Source organism: Coloeus monedula, assembly GCF_965178545.1.
Source record: "Coloeus monedula genome assembly, chromosome: 2".
NCBI classification, from domain to species: Eukaryota; Metazoa; Chordata; class Aves; order Passeriformes; family Corvidae; genus Coloeus; species Coloeus monedula.
In genome coordinates, this window is record NC_138782.1 from 40,047,128 (window position 1) to 40,063,061 (window position 15,934).

The following is a 15,934-nucleotide window of genomic DNA, read 5'->3' on the forward strand; positions in this document are numbered from 1 at the left end:
TGTGGCATGTAGAGCAGGGTTTGCTTTATTTTCCTCCTTTTACAGTAAATTACTCCCAGGAGTTTGCATCTCCAGCAGACCTTTGTGCTCCTTTGAGTGCATAGTCAAGAGCTGGTGCCAGCCTTAATGCAGGCAGCACAAAGTGATCAGAGGGGGCTCCCTCCTTACATGCACGCTGCTGCTTCACTCTGCCAAGGTACAATTTAGCCTTCTGTTCTTTGTATGTGGGGTGAGCAGTGAAAACCTGTATGTTGAAGCTCACCTTTCATTGGGTAAGTGTTCTGGGTTTACTATATTAAATCAAATTAACACAGATTATTTTTTGTTTTGTTTCAAGGACAGACATTTTCCACAAGGAGTTAATATGCAATGTGAAATTACAGTTGAGGTCATTGATAAGCCCATTTTAGCCTGCACAACCTTGTACTCCTTTGGTTCTGGTATTCAACTGAAAATTACTCAGGACTATGACCCTGGCTTTTGCTTTGTAAGCAGAGAACTATGTATAATGTACAGAATAGCATAATGAAAGGAAGTAATTTTTGCAACTGCAAGAAGAGAGCCTTTCACCTTGGGATTCTATGATTGTTCTTTACAAAGGGTGGGATTTTTGCTGATTAAATGTAATTTATCTGAAATGGCCTGCTCTTCCCTTTGAGCTAAATTTCAGCTTTTGCTTTCCAAGACAAACTAAGAAATATAATTACCATGGCTACGTAAGGTGATCCCTTCTTCTGACAAGCTCATGAAGAATCACTAAGAGTATGCCCACCTCTAATGCCCGCTGGTACTGTCCTAAAGGGAGACGAATGTGGGAAGCAGTGGCAGCTATGCTGGCACTCCAACCCCCGCCCAGCAAGCCTCCTCATCCTCCCCAGTACTCCTCCCTACTAGCTCCCTAATACTTGAGGATCAGAGGTTAGCATCCTTCAGATTTCTGAACTTCTCCTTGAGCACAGACAGGATTTTGTTGCCAGCAATGGGTATTTGTGGTACTTAACAGAAGGCATGCAGGGAAGTCTGCTCCTAACATAGGAAAATATAAACATAGATTAACACAATGCAAATACTTTGTGCTGGCTCTCCTTGATACATTTCCTTCCATTTTAAAGACACGGATGAATGTCAGGACCCAAACAGCTGTATTGATGGCCAGTGCATAAACACAGAAGGATCTTACAACTGTTTCTGTACACACCCAATGGTTTTGGACGCAACAGAAAAGCGATGCATCAGACCAGCAGATTCGAGTGGTATGATCCGTTATACATATTACTGAAGTGAGTACACCTCTACGAGGTGCTGCTGACATGGCTACAGACCTGAAGTCTAAGCTTAGACTGGGTCATCCTTGGATGAGCCTGCTCTTCTGGAGGATTTTGGAAGGCAATGCTTGGACCATCGTCTGTTGATCCAGAAGGCATTGTGATGTAGAACTCCACAGTGTTCCACTTTGCCTATACAGACAGGACATTGCTGGAAGTATTGTGAGATTAGGCTCGGGCTGAGGAGTCTTCAGCCAGTTCACCAGCTCTGCATCTGCCTTGTCCAGTCTTGTAGGTAATGAGGCACAGCCCGCTTGCTGTCTCAGTAAGGCTGGGGTTTGGCTGCAGGCTAAGTCTCAAGATTCAGTTCTACCAAAGTAAAATAAAAACAGGAATGACAGGATATAGGAGAAAATAGCTAAAACTGTATGTGTGCTTTCAATTGATTAACATTGAAGGTGCATTGAGCTCACAGTTTCAAGCTGCGGGCTTCAACATCACAGTTAAAGTAATGTTTTTGTGTGTTATTTTAATTTCAGAAGACACTGATTTCAGAAAAAAATGTTAGATATTATGAAATTCTTAGAAATGTCTCAGAAATCCAGAGCATTATGCAGTGTGCACAGCTTTGTCTATGCCACTCATGTCTTCAAAAAGATTGTTACAATGGGTTTGATTTAATGCTGGCACTGTATAGCCATAAATCCAGACCTCTGGTTCCTGCAACTTGCAGTGAATTTTCCTGAGATGCTTCTATGAAAGTAAATAGAAATATAGACTGAATGTGTGCTTTAGTCACTCCAAGTTATAAGGCTGATACTTTTGAGGAGTAATGTGGTCATCCTGTTGCCTGGAACTGTGAAAGAACCACAGCATTTCTGTTGTTCAATCTTCAGTTAAACAAACCAAGAGCAGGATTGTCCTTTTGGTTCATCTCGGATGTGAAGAGAATACAAGGGCCCAAAGGGTCTTCTGTCATGAGGCATTCGGGCTGACACAGCAATGATCATCTTGGCCAGCACAAAGCACTCAAGCCTTTGTACTGCTTCTGGCAATGTCCCCCTCACGCAGAGGGGAAGGGGGCAGGCTGGTTCCTTTGCTGCCAGCAGAGTTTGGAGTTTGTTGCAGAGACCCACTGCTGCTTTTCACTGCGTGTTCTGGCAAGCTCTTAGAATAGGTATCTAAATGGTGATCACCTTCATGCTTTCAGAACTCAGTTTTACTCTTGAGCAAGGTTTCAGTTCCGTACTCACCCATGCATAATGTAAAAATGCACAGACAATAGAAGAATAGATAGAACATAAATAGAAATGCACAGACAAAACAGAACCTTGGTTTGTGACAACGCTTATTTTTCACTCTGTGTTGGAACAAAATCAAAACCTTGCAGATGTCTTCACAAAACAATTGTACTGAGATTTTTACATTCCAAGTAGAAGACTAAGTTTACAGTTCCTCTCCTTCCAATCAGCAGTGATCAGAACTTGCTGCGACTGGGAATGGTTTCTTCTGAAATCTGTGTTGAAACTATTATGCCTCTGAAATATTCCAGCCTTGACAAAAATACAGATTTTTGTTAATGTTCCTAAGAATGTGACAGTAGTTCACAGCAGTATTCTGTCTCTAACAATAGCTGTAAGTGGATGATTAGAGACCAGGAGGGCAGATAAACAATACTTCTCTTCACCCTCCCCAGCACTCTCTCAGCCTCCAGCTATTTTCAGCTCAGGGGATTTCCTGAGACTGATGTAGTTTGTCTGTTTAGTTAATGGGACTCTCTCTTCCAAGTATTTGTCCAGTCTCCCAGGGAGCCCATGTAAAATTTTTTGTTCAGCTCTGCCCTAGTTGTAAAAGTTCGTTCAGATGCCATTGACAGCAATATAAGAAAAGCAAAATAACAACTTTTAAAGATCCATTATGTGGATGGAGTTCTCCAAACATTCACCTCCGTCCCAAAGCTGGTTTTTGTCAAGCTCTGTTAACTTCCATGGGAGCCGAGCTGAATCAGTGTTAAGTGTTCAGCAATGACTATGATTTAGAAAGATTTATTTCTTGGGTGTCCAACCCAATGTGCTTTTAAATTGGCCTAATGTGACAACTCAGAACCTTTCAAGATTTTTGCAAAGCTGAACATTCAAGTGATGAGCCACCTCAGGCACTTAAAAAAGTCATGACTTCTAAGCTTAAATTTGTATTCAGTGAAGTCTGTAAAGCTAAGTTATTCTTGTATTCTAAGTTAATAAAATTTTTCAGTATGCCAGTGTCTTATTTAAATAACAGTGCTGTGATTATTACCTTATCCTGTCTTCTCCATCAGAACAAACTGAAGAAGCTGAGGTCTACCAGGACCTTTGCTGGCAGCACCTAAGTGACGATTTTGTCTGTAGTCGACCACTGGTGGGAAAGCAGACAACGTACACGGAGTGCTGCTGCCTGTACGGTGAAGCCTGGGGCATGCAGTGCGCGCTGTGTCCCATGAAGGAGTCAGGTGAGGAAATGTGTGTGTCGGCTCTTGGAACGAAATCTGAAATACTTCATCACTTTAATCCCTTGCATTTGTACCTGCGCCAGTAATATAAGAACAAAAAACCCCTAGCCCCTCAAGTTAAGGGAAATGGGTTACCAATAAGGACTGAAGAATTTCCACGGAATATAACTTAGTGTTAAAAAGAAAGCTGACAGTCGTATTTTTAAAATACTGTATTTTGTTTACGTGTCTGGAAATCAGATGCTGTTCCATGACATTTCAGGTAAAGGTGCTATTTGTGGTGACTACAAAAGCTAGATGGATACAGAGAGAAGTGTCATTGACACACAGATTTATTTCTGGGGACTGGAGAAGGGGCCAGGGGAAGCAGCATGGGTATATGTCATGCTCTGCCTGAGATACATCAGCCCTGGTATACACAGTCTGGTACGATACTAACTTCTTCCCCCTTGTATAAACTATTCCAATGCCTGGTTTGGATGTGGCTTTCTTACTATGTGTCTTTCAGTAACATGTCTTTCCATGTAGGAATACCATCCTGCACTGGTAAAGCATTTTACTGTGCACATTCCTGGATTTTCTCTAGGGCCTGTGTTACTCCAATGATAATGTTATGGCTAAAGCAATACATGTTTTACTTGTAGCAAAAAAACAGGAATTAAAAAACTACACAGAGAAGCTCAGTGAAGCATCAATGTGGTTGTTTCTGTCTGCTTGGGTTTTATGCTTTTATAGTTTACTTGCAATGTCCCTGAACCTGTTCTTAGATATCTTTACTTGTTTGAGTTTGCTTTGGAAATGCAGCAACTGAAAAAAAACCACCTGATTTTGATGATGTTGGCTGGAGTAACTGCTGGCTGATGCTTACCCCAGAAAGAGACTGAAGAAGAAAAACAGGGCACGACAGCAGCTTGATTTATAAGATACGGAAATCTCTGAAATGTCTTTGTCAGATCAAATCTTATATGAGGGCATCAAAACTGCTAGAATAACAAATGCAATGGAAGAAATGTAATAGTAAGAAATATACAGGGCAATAGCTAATAGCAAGAATCATTGCTGTGACCTGCAACTCCTCAGGTGGAAAGATGGAGCAGATTAAAGGAGTTTCGCTTTGTACAAAGTTCATTGCATGGTGAGAGTGACCCATCTGTGTCGTGCAAGCATGCAATCCTGAGAGAGGGAAGAAAAGCTGGTCCTGTTAGAGGGAGTTCAGTTAGGTACAAGATTTACTTCTGGAGATTTCTAGCTAGTTACAATTAAAGCAGGATAAATCTGCAAAGGAAGAGAGAAGGACCACCAACATAGTCAGGGGAAGAGAATCTGCCTCACAAGGGAAGATGAAAAATTCCAAACATAGATGCAGAACAAAGGCTGCAAATTCTAAGACTCTCCACTACAGCACAATTATGCAGAATTCCCAGGAACTTTTTAATTAAATGAAAGTGCTGATCTGAGGAAGAATTGGAACAATTTCAGTCTGAAAATATTAGACGTATTCTGATCATTAAGAACACAGGATTCTGGAGCCTCAATCCTGTGCCAACAGTGGGATGCAAATCCCCACTAGCTGTATGAAGAAAATAGGGAAATTCATTAAAAAAATTACATGGAGGTTCCCAATGGATAACATCCTAAACATCGGTTGGATGATCCTTAGTCGAAGCTGAAGAGCATTACGTTGGATAATAAAATCTTTCTCCCTCCAGACATGAGATAACTTTTATGTAATGTTTCATTTGCATTGAGAGGTATCTGCTTTAACTGAAAGTATGAGGCATACTTTGATCCTAAATATTTTAAATTATCCTTATAGATTGGAACATAGCTAAAAATAAAAGCATATTGAATGTTTATTATGTCAGAATAAACATACCAGCTCACATTTCTTAGCGGAGATGGTATGTGCTCATTTGTCCTCACACACATGTGCACTCACCCACACAGAAACCTGGAAGCCTTTCTCTGCGTTCAGGAACGTTTACCAAGAAAAATTTAAAGCTGACTGAACTGAATAAATGATTCATTTGACATGTCTTAAGTCTGTAGCACTTAAAGTGATATCATTGGCTCAAGAGAGTGCTTTCACACCTCCAGGCCAGCAGGTCACAGGTTCAAGTCCTGGCTGGGGAACCTGGAATTTCTCCATTTTTAAATACTTAGGTATTGTGTTGGCCGGGTTTACCACTGAAGGTGTTTGCTTATTTCCCCAGTTAGGGGCTTTCTGGAGATTTGTAGCACATGTTAAAGAAGACCTGGCGGTGTGAAAAGCATTATCACCACAAGACTTTCACCATGAAATGGGTTGGATCATAGGATAGATCTGTGGTTTCCTTTTACTTTGTTTATGTTCCCATTGTATTTGAAGATCTAGTCAGCACCCTTAGAAAGAAGGAAGTACAGGCCTACCACCATAAGTGATACTTTGCAAGTCCCTTCTAAAGATATTAATGCTTTAATAAAAATAACCTCTAGCTTTTGTAACCCAACTTGTTTTTAAAGTGCTTCCATTTTTCATTACAAAATTTAAATATCCCGTTCAAGTAGGAACCGGCATAAAACCTGTGGGAAGATAGAGCATTTTTGTAAGAATTTATCCATATTAAGCAAAAATAAATACAATCTTAAATCAGCGTGAAAACAGAATTTACATGGTTGCTACAATTTCGAAAAATTACTAATCAGTGCTTAGTTAAACAAACCCCACTGAAATGACTCCAAACATTCAGAGACTGAAACAAAATAAGTAGCACTTTTTGATATTGCAACTCAACAGCAGCACCTTAACAATAGTAGTAAGACAGATGATGATTTTGATGACAACATTGAGGAACAAACTCAAAATATTAGTTCAAAGTCCTGATCACAACACTGCAAATGTACTGTAGTGCAATGCTTGAGTACATCTGACTCATGCAAACAAGGGATGTAATTGTTTTCAATTACATTGGTTCTAACATTATAATCTTAGGATATCATATTGCGGACAAAAACTTTCGCAGGTTGCATCCAGTACCAAAATGTCAGCTACTGAGGTGTAACCTCTCTGAGCTCATGGTGGCATTAATCTGTACTTGCCCAAAGAACAGTAATAACAGTTCAGTAATTATTCTTTAAAAATTTCTGTGTTACTTGAGGTTTGTCATTGGCAACCTGTAGTAATTGACCAATTGAAGAAAATTAGAAAATTGGATACTTTTGGTTTAGATAACAATAGCAAAACATCCTTTCTTCACTGCACCTACCCAAAAAAGTACACATTGGATGACGTGTCTTCAGAAGTTCTGCTTCCTTGGTCAATTTACTGTTAGTGCCTAACAGCCCAACTCTCTCCATCCAGAGTCCATGGTCTAGTAGCAGGTAGCAGAACAGGCACCAATAGGTTTAGCAGCTGGGTCAAAGCCTCCATGCCAGAAAACAGAGCAACTGGCCCAGATTGAAAAAGTCTGAAATCTAAAATAAAGCCTCAAGATAACTTGAACATGTAGGACCTGAACTATAAACCTTCTGAGACTCCAGAAGCTCCTGGGAGACCCTTATGGTACTGAAGTGGATTTTAGACAAGGTGTATGGTTACACGAAATTTGAAGGGAGGAGATAGAACTAACAGCTAGAAAACATTGAGTAAGGTGGTGTGCTGGGGTTAGCATTTAATTTACAGAGACTGCCTATTTTTGTATTTGTAAAATGATCTTTTTGAGGTTATTGTAGTGCAGTACCACTTTTGCTTCAGTAACACCTTAACATGGTGGTAAGGTGGTATGAGGAGCCCCTGAAACAAAGATGTCAGTCAGTTAAGGAGGGTACTTTCTCTTCTGTAGCTGGCTGCCTGGAGGAGCTTTCATATAGAAAAACAGGGTGAGGTAGGTCTGGGACTCTGCAGCTTTAGCAGATGTTTTAATAACTATTGAGAGTGGGGGTACATTCCTACATATATAACTTAGACCTTTTTGTTGGTGTGAGTTCTAAGGCAATGTCATGAACACATCCTTAGGCAACTGTAAAAGGCACCAGCATTCAGTTTATCAGCCTGCTTATTTGTGTGTCCTTATAAATACATTTTCTATTCTAAGTTTTAAATTCTATTATTTTGTGGGATTTTATGGAACCACAGCAGAAAAGACAATGGTGGATCTCCAGTCAGTAGATACTTCGCATATTCTGTGGGATTAGAACTGCTGTTCATGTTGTATTTGAAGTTTCTCTTTATCTTCCACCTTAGCATTTGCAAAGCCCATGCTAAGGGAACACTGAGAGTAGTGTGAACCACTTGGGGTGTTGTACAACGTAGGAGTTCTCTTGGACAATTTCATATCATGTTTTTTATACAGAAACCCACATCAGTGCTGGTCCTGCCAGTTTCTTCTTCCATCAGGAAAGCTAAATCAGCACCCTGAGCAATATATTCCCCTGACCTGTCTGAGATACGTGTTTTATGATGAGATTCTGTCTTAGAAGTGGTTATGTCTTTTCATGGACTAAAAATCGACAGTGAATAACTAATTCAAATGTAGACCCTCAGTAATGCCTACATGGAGTTGAATTCTGCCCATTTCTGGCAGAACAGATTGTTTGGATTGCATTTTTGTTGCAAAGGAACTCTGTGTATCCTTTGTAAACATTATGAGCTAGTTCTGGGCTGAGCTTCCATATTATGAGAACACTGTGTTCCCTTTAAGTTCTGGCTAATGTCACTCATGAGGATCTGGAAGTACAGGGAAAACCCATGTGTGTAAAGGATGAGTTTTCATCTGTCCTTTCAAGATGGTAAAGATCAGCAGGCACTGGATTCATTTCTGGAGATCATTTTCTCATGGATGGCAGTGTGCCTCCTTCCTGTGTGGTTAGTCCTCTGGTCAAATGGATTGTGTCCTCTGGGCTTAAAATATTGCACTGATTGGGCCTTGAATATTCAAATTCTTGTGTTTGGCTGTGTAGATTTTTGGCTGATTTCATTTCTGTTCATGGAGATTTTCAGTGCTTTTTCTGAAGGTTAGGAGAGACATGCAGAATTGCTTTGGCTAAAGGGTTTTTCTCACAGAACCTCACATTCCAAGTGTACATTGAAATCAGCAAGGAGTCAGAAAGCCATGTGCAAAATTGTCAGAAACAACCTGACTTCTACTACAACTTTTAACTATCCATTTGGAGCAAAAGGAGAGGGAAGGTAATTTTAGGAAACTTGAGCAGCATTAGTAGAGGAACAAAAGGTCAGTACCAAGAGGTATTGAGATAATCAATTTGGTAATTATTTCAGTTTAGGAAGAGCTTTACATCCACTGTGAATCTTTTTCAGGGATTTCATTTAGAGTATGTCCATGAGAGGATATGAACATCCTTTTTAAGTAATGAAAAATAACCTTTAAGACTGATGCCCTTACCTTTAAGTTGTAGGATAGATGTGAATGCTATTCACTGCAAACCTTAGCATCTATCCATGGGCAATGTCAATGAAATTATCTAAATTGTCAAATAGCACAATCTAAATACAGAGCAGAAATACCTCTAGCTTTGGTTCACAGATGATGCAATTTCCTGAGACAGCATAAACTTAAGCAATTTAGACTGATGTCCAGAACCTCTGGTGAAACTGTTGCAATCTTAAATAATTTGATGGATCTGGCTTGGTTTCTTAGTTTTGGCTTCTTTTGTATGTCTGTGTGATAGTGACAGTTCTGAAGAGCTGGAACAGAAATAAAGCTTTCTTTATGGGCAGGAGCTGGACTGGCTGTGATGTAGTTGTTTCATGGTTGTGTCAGGAAAAGCTTTTTGTATAATATTTTGCTTTAAATAAATGAATTGTGAAATTATGTTTCTGACTGGAGAATTTAGGATTTTTAGGCCTCTGGGTACAAGTAAGGCCCACATGGGCTTGCTCAGTTACAGCTATCTATGCAAATTAAATGCACATTTACGCAGCTGCATTTTTGCTAACAAGCACCTAAAAGCCAGTCAGTCCATCCCATTATATTGTGTTGTCTCTGTCAGCCCAGTTTTCGTCACCAATTACAGCTAACATCTGTGCCAGTACACATGTGTGTCTAGATGTAATCCCCTAACACTTGTTTAATATGCAATACATCTGACTTTAAAAGTGTCCTTTACATTTTTGGAAGCATACATCAGATTCCTTTTATAATAGCCACCCTTAGTTGTACAACAAGCTGTCTCTATGCTTCATTTGCAAGCTATGAAGAAAACTTAGAAACACATGGACCAATGTAGGCTAAACTATATTAAAAACAAAGTACTTTTTTTCCTCTTGAACTGTAGTTGTATTGTCCCTGATCACAGCCAGGAGATGAATGAGCAGGAAAAATAAACCAATATAGAAAAAGGTTTCTTCATTCATTGTGAATTATAGAAAAATTTCTTTCAACTTTACTTGAAAGATTCTTTTCAAAGTGAGCATTAATTTCTGTGACAACTAAAATGTTTCTGTCATTCAGGGGTAGTTCCACATTCTGTCTCAGTCTCTACCCCCTCACTGCCTTCTTGATCTCTGTCTCCTGTTGCCATCTCCCCAGGGCAATTTCATGCTGTTCTCCCATTTGAATACTTACCTGCAAGTTTCTGTGCACCAGTCATGCTTTCACCCACAAATCTTACAGCACTCTGTTCATTTAGTTCCCTCCCCTAGAAGACTGGGACCAGCACACATCATAGTGATCCAAAATACATTATCTTAAATTGAACTGTAGGAACATAGCATAGCAAGGGAAAAAGTTTAAAACAACAGAAAGTGTCATTGCTGTAACTTGTTCTGTCCTCCACAGGGGCATTCTGATGGGTTCGTTTCTGTCAGGGATCCAAGTCTCAAGTCTACCTTATTTCAAAACACCAGTTCTCATGATCTTTCCAGAATGTGGCCCCCTGTACACCTTTCAGTCTTTGTACTCTCTGGCCACATTTTTCTTCCCTGTGGGAGAGAAAAAAAGAAAAAGAAAAAAAAAAAAAGGAGAAAGAAAGCCGAGAAAGGTGAAACAGATAACTTACCAGAATAACTTACCACTGTTATTGGTCCTGAATTTCTACTGTTGGTTTCTTAGGTGAGTTGCTGTTTCTCCCCTTAGGTTTATTGCCTGAGCACCTAGTGACTGAATCAACACATTATAAAAGACAAGAGATTCAGTCTACACTACTTGGACAGCTAAACAGAGCATACAGTATTAAGAGAGTATTATAGGTAACTGTAGGTATAAGACCTAAAAATGCAGACACTCAGAACTTGATTTTTGAGAGACCAGTGCGGCAGGAAACAAGTTTCTATTGTCAACATTTCTTTAGTCTTTTTTAGATATTAAACAACTTTTCATTGGCAAACATGCAGTATAAAATAGTCTTGCACAATTGTCAAACTACGCAACTCTCATGTACATGAGAGTTCCAGGTCTACAGATTTTCAGAAGTTCCAACTGCTTCCTTCAGAACTAAAACATGTTTTATACTACCAGTATCACTAATGGAAAATTAGCACTGAGTAATCTGGGAAGCCAATGTCCAGGTTCTGTTCCGTCCTTCCCGTCACATCACATTCATGTGGAAGAGGCAGTGATCCCTAAGACCTGCTTGTCTTATCCCTTTGCCTTTCACTGACTGTTTTCATGTGGTGGTTTCTTCCACACAGGCCAGATGAATTAGTATTTTGTGGTAGAACACAGATTTCCTTTGCCAAGAACATTTGTGGGCATCTGTGAGAAAGTGCTTTTACTATTCTCCACAGCTTTCCTGTGTGTACATATGAGTGAAGGAGTCCCTCTGAGATGATAACCTGTCCCCATGCATGGATGTTAATCTGGGATTAGATGTGGGGAAGAAAGAATGGGGTGGTTTTGGTCCTATGTCTGCTCTTAAAACTATGCTCATTATCACAGTATCTCAGTGGGAAGCTGTGCAGTCAGGGATGTAAGTAGCATTTTCTATATGTCATTTATTTTGCCATGCTGGCTTTGTTTGCTGTGCCCTGGGATGTTCCTCTTGGGCAGTGTACTTTGTACTCTGGGAGAGGAGAGTGTTGCTTGAATATTATTACTGTATATAAATATATTTTGGAGGACATACCTCAAAGGAAACCACTTCAGTCTTGCAGCAGAATGTGATGGGATTTACAATAATTTGTAAGTTCTCTGGGGAGTTCATGCTGCAGACTTGGACTGGCAGCCATGGCAGCTCTGGATGTGCACGGACACGCTTTGCCTGTACTGCAACGTCTTGTGCTCTCAGAGGGCCGAGTTGTTGACCATAGAATTCAAACAGACTTTTTGAACACTTTGGGTTTTTTTCAGTACAAAATAAAATCGTTCCAGGTGGAGGAATACTACCTGTAAAAATAAAATTACAGTGCTGGACAGCAAGTGGGGCTGTGCTCTGCACTGTCTAGAGGCAGTCTGGACTTACCCAACTATTTGCTGTCTGGGACAGTTCTACACAGCATGAGGTTTCTGGCTCTGTAACCATCTGCAATTCTTGGATTTTGTATCTGCTTAGGGAGGGCTTTTTTTCCTCCCTCTCTTTTGGTGGTTTTTCTTTCCTGTCCTTTCTCTGCCTGATTCTCAGAACACCAGGCAATCTTCACAGAACCAGATGCTAAATAGACTATAGCAACAGTAAAGGAGTACCTGGGTTGCTGTATTTTAACAATATTTCTATTTTCAAATCAATTGTATTGTATGTGTTTTAGTAAAGGGTAATGGAAACAGAGTTGACACAATTTTTGATTTATAAAAGAATCAAACTCTGCGTAAGCAGTTCAAACCTGGACTCTGACACCTAAAATGAAGAGTTGCTTTTGTCTCAACTTGCGTAGTCTGGCTATTACAGGCACAAAATCAGATGTAACTATTTCTCCTGTGTGTTTTTCCATGCCCTTTGAGTTTCACAACCAAGGAAACTTTGAACAGCACTCATAATTTTAAGCCTGTGGGTTGAAGATACAGTTTGTAGATAAGTGTGGGCTATTTTAGAAGTATTTTTCACTCTGATTTCTGCAGGTCGGCTGATAGTGCCAGAAATACTGGCTGTACCTGCCCCAATTTCCTTCCTTTGGGGAGGCTTCTGCTAGCAGCCATGATGGTCTGGGATAGCTTTTGTTCCACAGAATGAGGAGTGTAAACAGAGATAGCCATGGAGAGAAGTGCATTAGCAGTGGGATACACAGCATCCCTCTGCTCTTGCTTCCCATGCAGACCACAAGAACCTGACCTATAACTTTTTGTACAGTTATTGACTCAAATCTATCCCTGGTGTTACCCCTATTATGACTTAATAGTATATATTTGGCTCATTAACATTTTAATGACATTCTTCTTGAAGAGAGAATGCTTTCTGGAAATTTTCTTTTCTGCAGATTTATGGTGTTTCTAGGAAGATAAGTTTATTTCCAGCAAATACGAACCACAGCTCACTGGGACTAATGTAATGCAGCCTGTGTTACAAGTGTGTTTACTTTTATATCTTATTTTCTTTCCCCCCTCAGAGGATTACGCCCAGCTGTGCAACATTCCTGTTCCAGGATCTCGGCGGCCATATGGACAGGATGCTTTAGTTGACTTCGAGGAGCACTACACTCCAGAAACTAATCCATACTTTGTTGAAGACCGTAAGTGGGATTCTCTGTAATATAAAAGACTGGAAATGAGATTTTAACTTCAGTTGTTTTCCTGTAGCTGGTTTCATTCTTCTCTTTGCTTCTGGATAATGTGGCCTGTTTATGTTTTAGTTATTCCTATGACGCTACCTTGCAGTCAGGTGTTCCAGTTCAAGAGCCAGGTTTGTATGAGAGTCCAGTTGGGCTTGGAGTACAATTAATTTTTAATCTAGTGAAACAGTTTGTGCCAAGTGTACTAAATTTGTGTTTACCAACAGTTTTACAGCTCAAGGTCAAAAGGGTTTCCAATTTTCCTTCTCACAAATCGATTTTCCTTTGGAGCGTTGGACAGATTTCTCCAGAGTGTGTTTAATTTTAAAGGAAAAAAAAAATTCATCCTTCCGTGATTTCCCAGCAGAACTTGTATGGGTGAAATGAGAGCATGCAAGTCATTCTTTCTCAACAGAGAAAATGTACAGCATAGTGTGATCAGAGAATACACGTATGTATGGACTTCAGGCTGGATGCTATGGCCTGCCAGGCAGGGTGTGAGGGATTGTACATGGCATCTTGGTTGTGCCTGAGGAATATCAGGGCCCTTTATGTTGGGTCTGGCCCAGCTCACTGTTAAGACTTGTGGGAGAGGAATGCTTACAGATTTCAGCATCTTCCTCAAAATCAGGCACCCTGTACAGGTCCAGAATATTTTATCACAGTTTTAGAGAAGGAAAGTGGAAGTATCAGAAGGAGCTGGTAACTTCTTGTGCTTTACATATATATGGCCTGCAAGTTGCCACTATGCTCTTCCCTAGTCAGTGTTACTGAGTGTTGATGTTTAACTGAAGTGTCACACAGCTGAAAACTAATGATTACACAAGGAAAAACCCAGAAGGATGATGGCTAAGCACTGTTAATGTACTGTTAATCTGGAAAGAAGCATTTCACAAGGTACATAACTTAGTGGTAAATAAATACTATGAAATGTGGAAAGTTTTGAATCCACAGCTGAGACCACTTCATAGAATGTCTTCAGTGGGAAGGGACCTTAAAGATCATCTAGTTCCAACCTCTTAGAGACAGAGGCTTAAGAGCTCGTGGCTCTTGCTCCCATCGTATCACTGAATCAGATGGGGCATCTTGTTTAGGGCATTAGAGACTTCAAGATCACAATCCTGCTGCAGGTTGTGTGAGGAATACAGCAGTACGTCCCATCCCATGGCCGGGCCATGTACCTTCAGCGTAATATTTGTCACTATGCAATCAGTTTCTACAGAAGCAAATACATGCCTTAGAATTACAATACAGGTCCCATCAAGCTGTTTTGAAGTAGAGTATATTTTGTGGAGTAGAACTTGCTGTAAGTGATAAATATTTCAGTTTTAGCTAGTTAAAATTACAACATACTGTATTTATGACGGAGAGAGGGAGTGTACATATGTTTATTCACATGCGTATATACCTATATATAAACTATATGTCTAATAATTATGTCTTGTCTTTATTTTAAAAATATCTGTATATTTGGGGAGACACCTTTCCCTTTCTTGGCACTGTTTTCTAAATTATAAAAAGTCTTTAGTTTAAAGGTCTCTCCTGAGCCCTCTGCAAGCTCTGTCAGAAGACTCTAGCAAGTAATGAAACTTGGTTACCTACATCATGACAGTGCTCAATATCTTCAATACTATTGCACTGATAAGTGATTTACAAGGCTCGTGAAAAAGACCGCAGTGTTTCCCATTTAATACACACTTGTACACATCCTGTGTATTATGTATGTTCTTGAGATGTGACATCCATCAGCAAATACTTACTTCACGTTACGTGTTCAGTGTCTCCAGAATCTACTCAGTGTATTACTGACCAGCTTGACCCTTACTGAGAAGCCCACCATGCTAGAAAATCCAGGATAGGGGAACAATATTTGTAGTCAAAAGAGGGGGAGTGGAAATGGCAGCATGGAAGTTAAATGGAGGCTGATATGGAAAGGGCAGAATAGAAAAGGAAAAAGCAGGTCAATAGAAAAGAAGGCCTCAAGGACCAAGACAGGGTGGAGTAAATAAGAAAAGACAAGAGAAAAAAACATAAGGAAGGGAGAAAATCATATTCCTAGTAGCTTAGCAAATACATGTATCACAGCTGTTGCAATTAATCAGTAAACAGTTTTTCAATAAGTTGATGGCTTATTGGTGGAGCTACTACCTGTTACAGGACAGATGGGGAGATACATCCTACTCTATTACGCTCCAGCTCCAATTCCCCTCTATATATTCATTGTGCTGTTAAACTTATGACTCATAGTCTCAGCTTTTTCCACAGAAGTCTTTTTGATGTGATGGGCTGCCATCTGCAGTCCTGTTACATCACTGCTCCATGAGCAGGAAGCTAGTGAAAAAAACCTTAGAACCTACAGGAATAGTTCAGTCCTAGACACAATCTCTGAACATGTAAAAATGTAAAATAACTTTGTAAGTATAAATCCTTCCTTATATATAAAAGCATAACTGTCACAAAAGCCCTAAGGCAAGGAGCACAAAAAGCATTGTACAAACCACTGAATACAAAGACAGCTCTTTGTGTAAGAGGTGAAAAACTAAA

The 15,934-nt window shown here is 39.9% G+C and overlaps 1 protein-coding gene across 1 annotated transcript in view; it reads left to right on the forward strand.

Moving 5' to 3' along the window:
• LTBP1 (latent transforming growth factor beta binding protein 1) overlaps nucleotides 1–15,934 on the forward strand; it is a gene marked incomplete at both ends in the record, with an annotated part of 190,569 nt that overhangs the window by 172,346 nt on the left and 2,289 nt on the right. Inside the window, 3 exons of the mRNA XM_082299245.1 lie at nucleotides 1,113–1,253; nucleotides 3,583–3,753; nucleotides 13,229–13,351. Of these exons, the coding sequence (XP_082155371.1) occupies nucleotides 1,113–1,253; nucleotides 3,583–3,753; nucleotides 13,229–13,351 (435 nt within the window). The remainder of the gene's footprint in view (nucleotides 1–1,112; nucleotides 1,254–3,582; nucleotides 3,754–13,228; nucleotides 13,352–15,934) is intronic.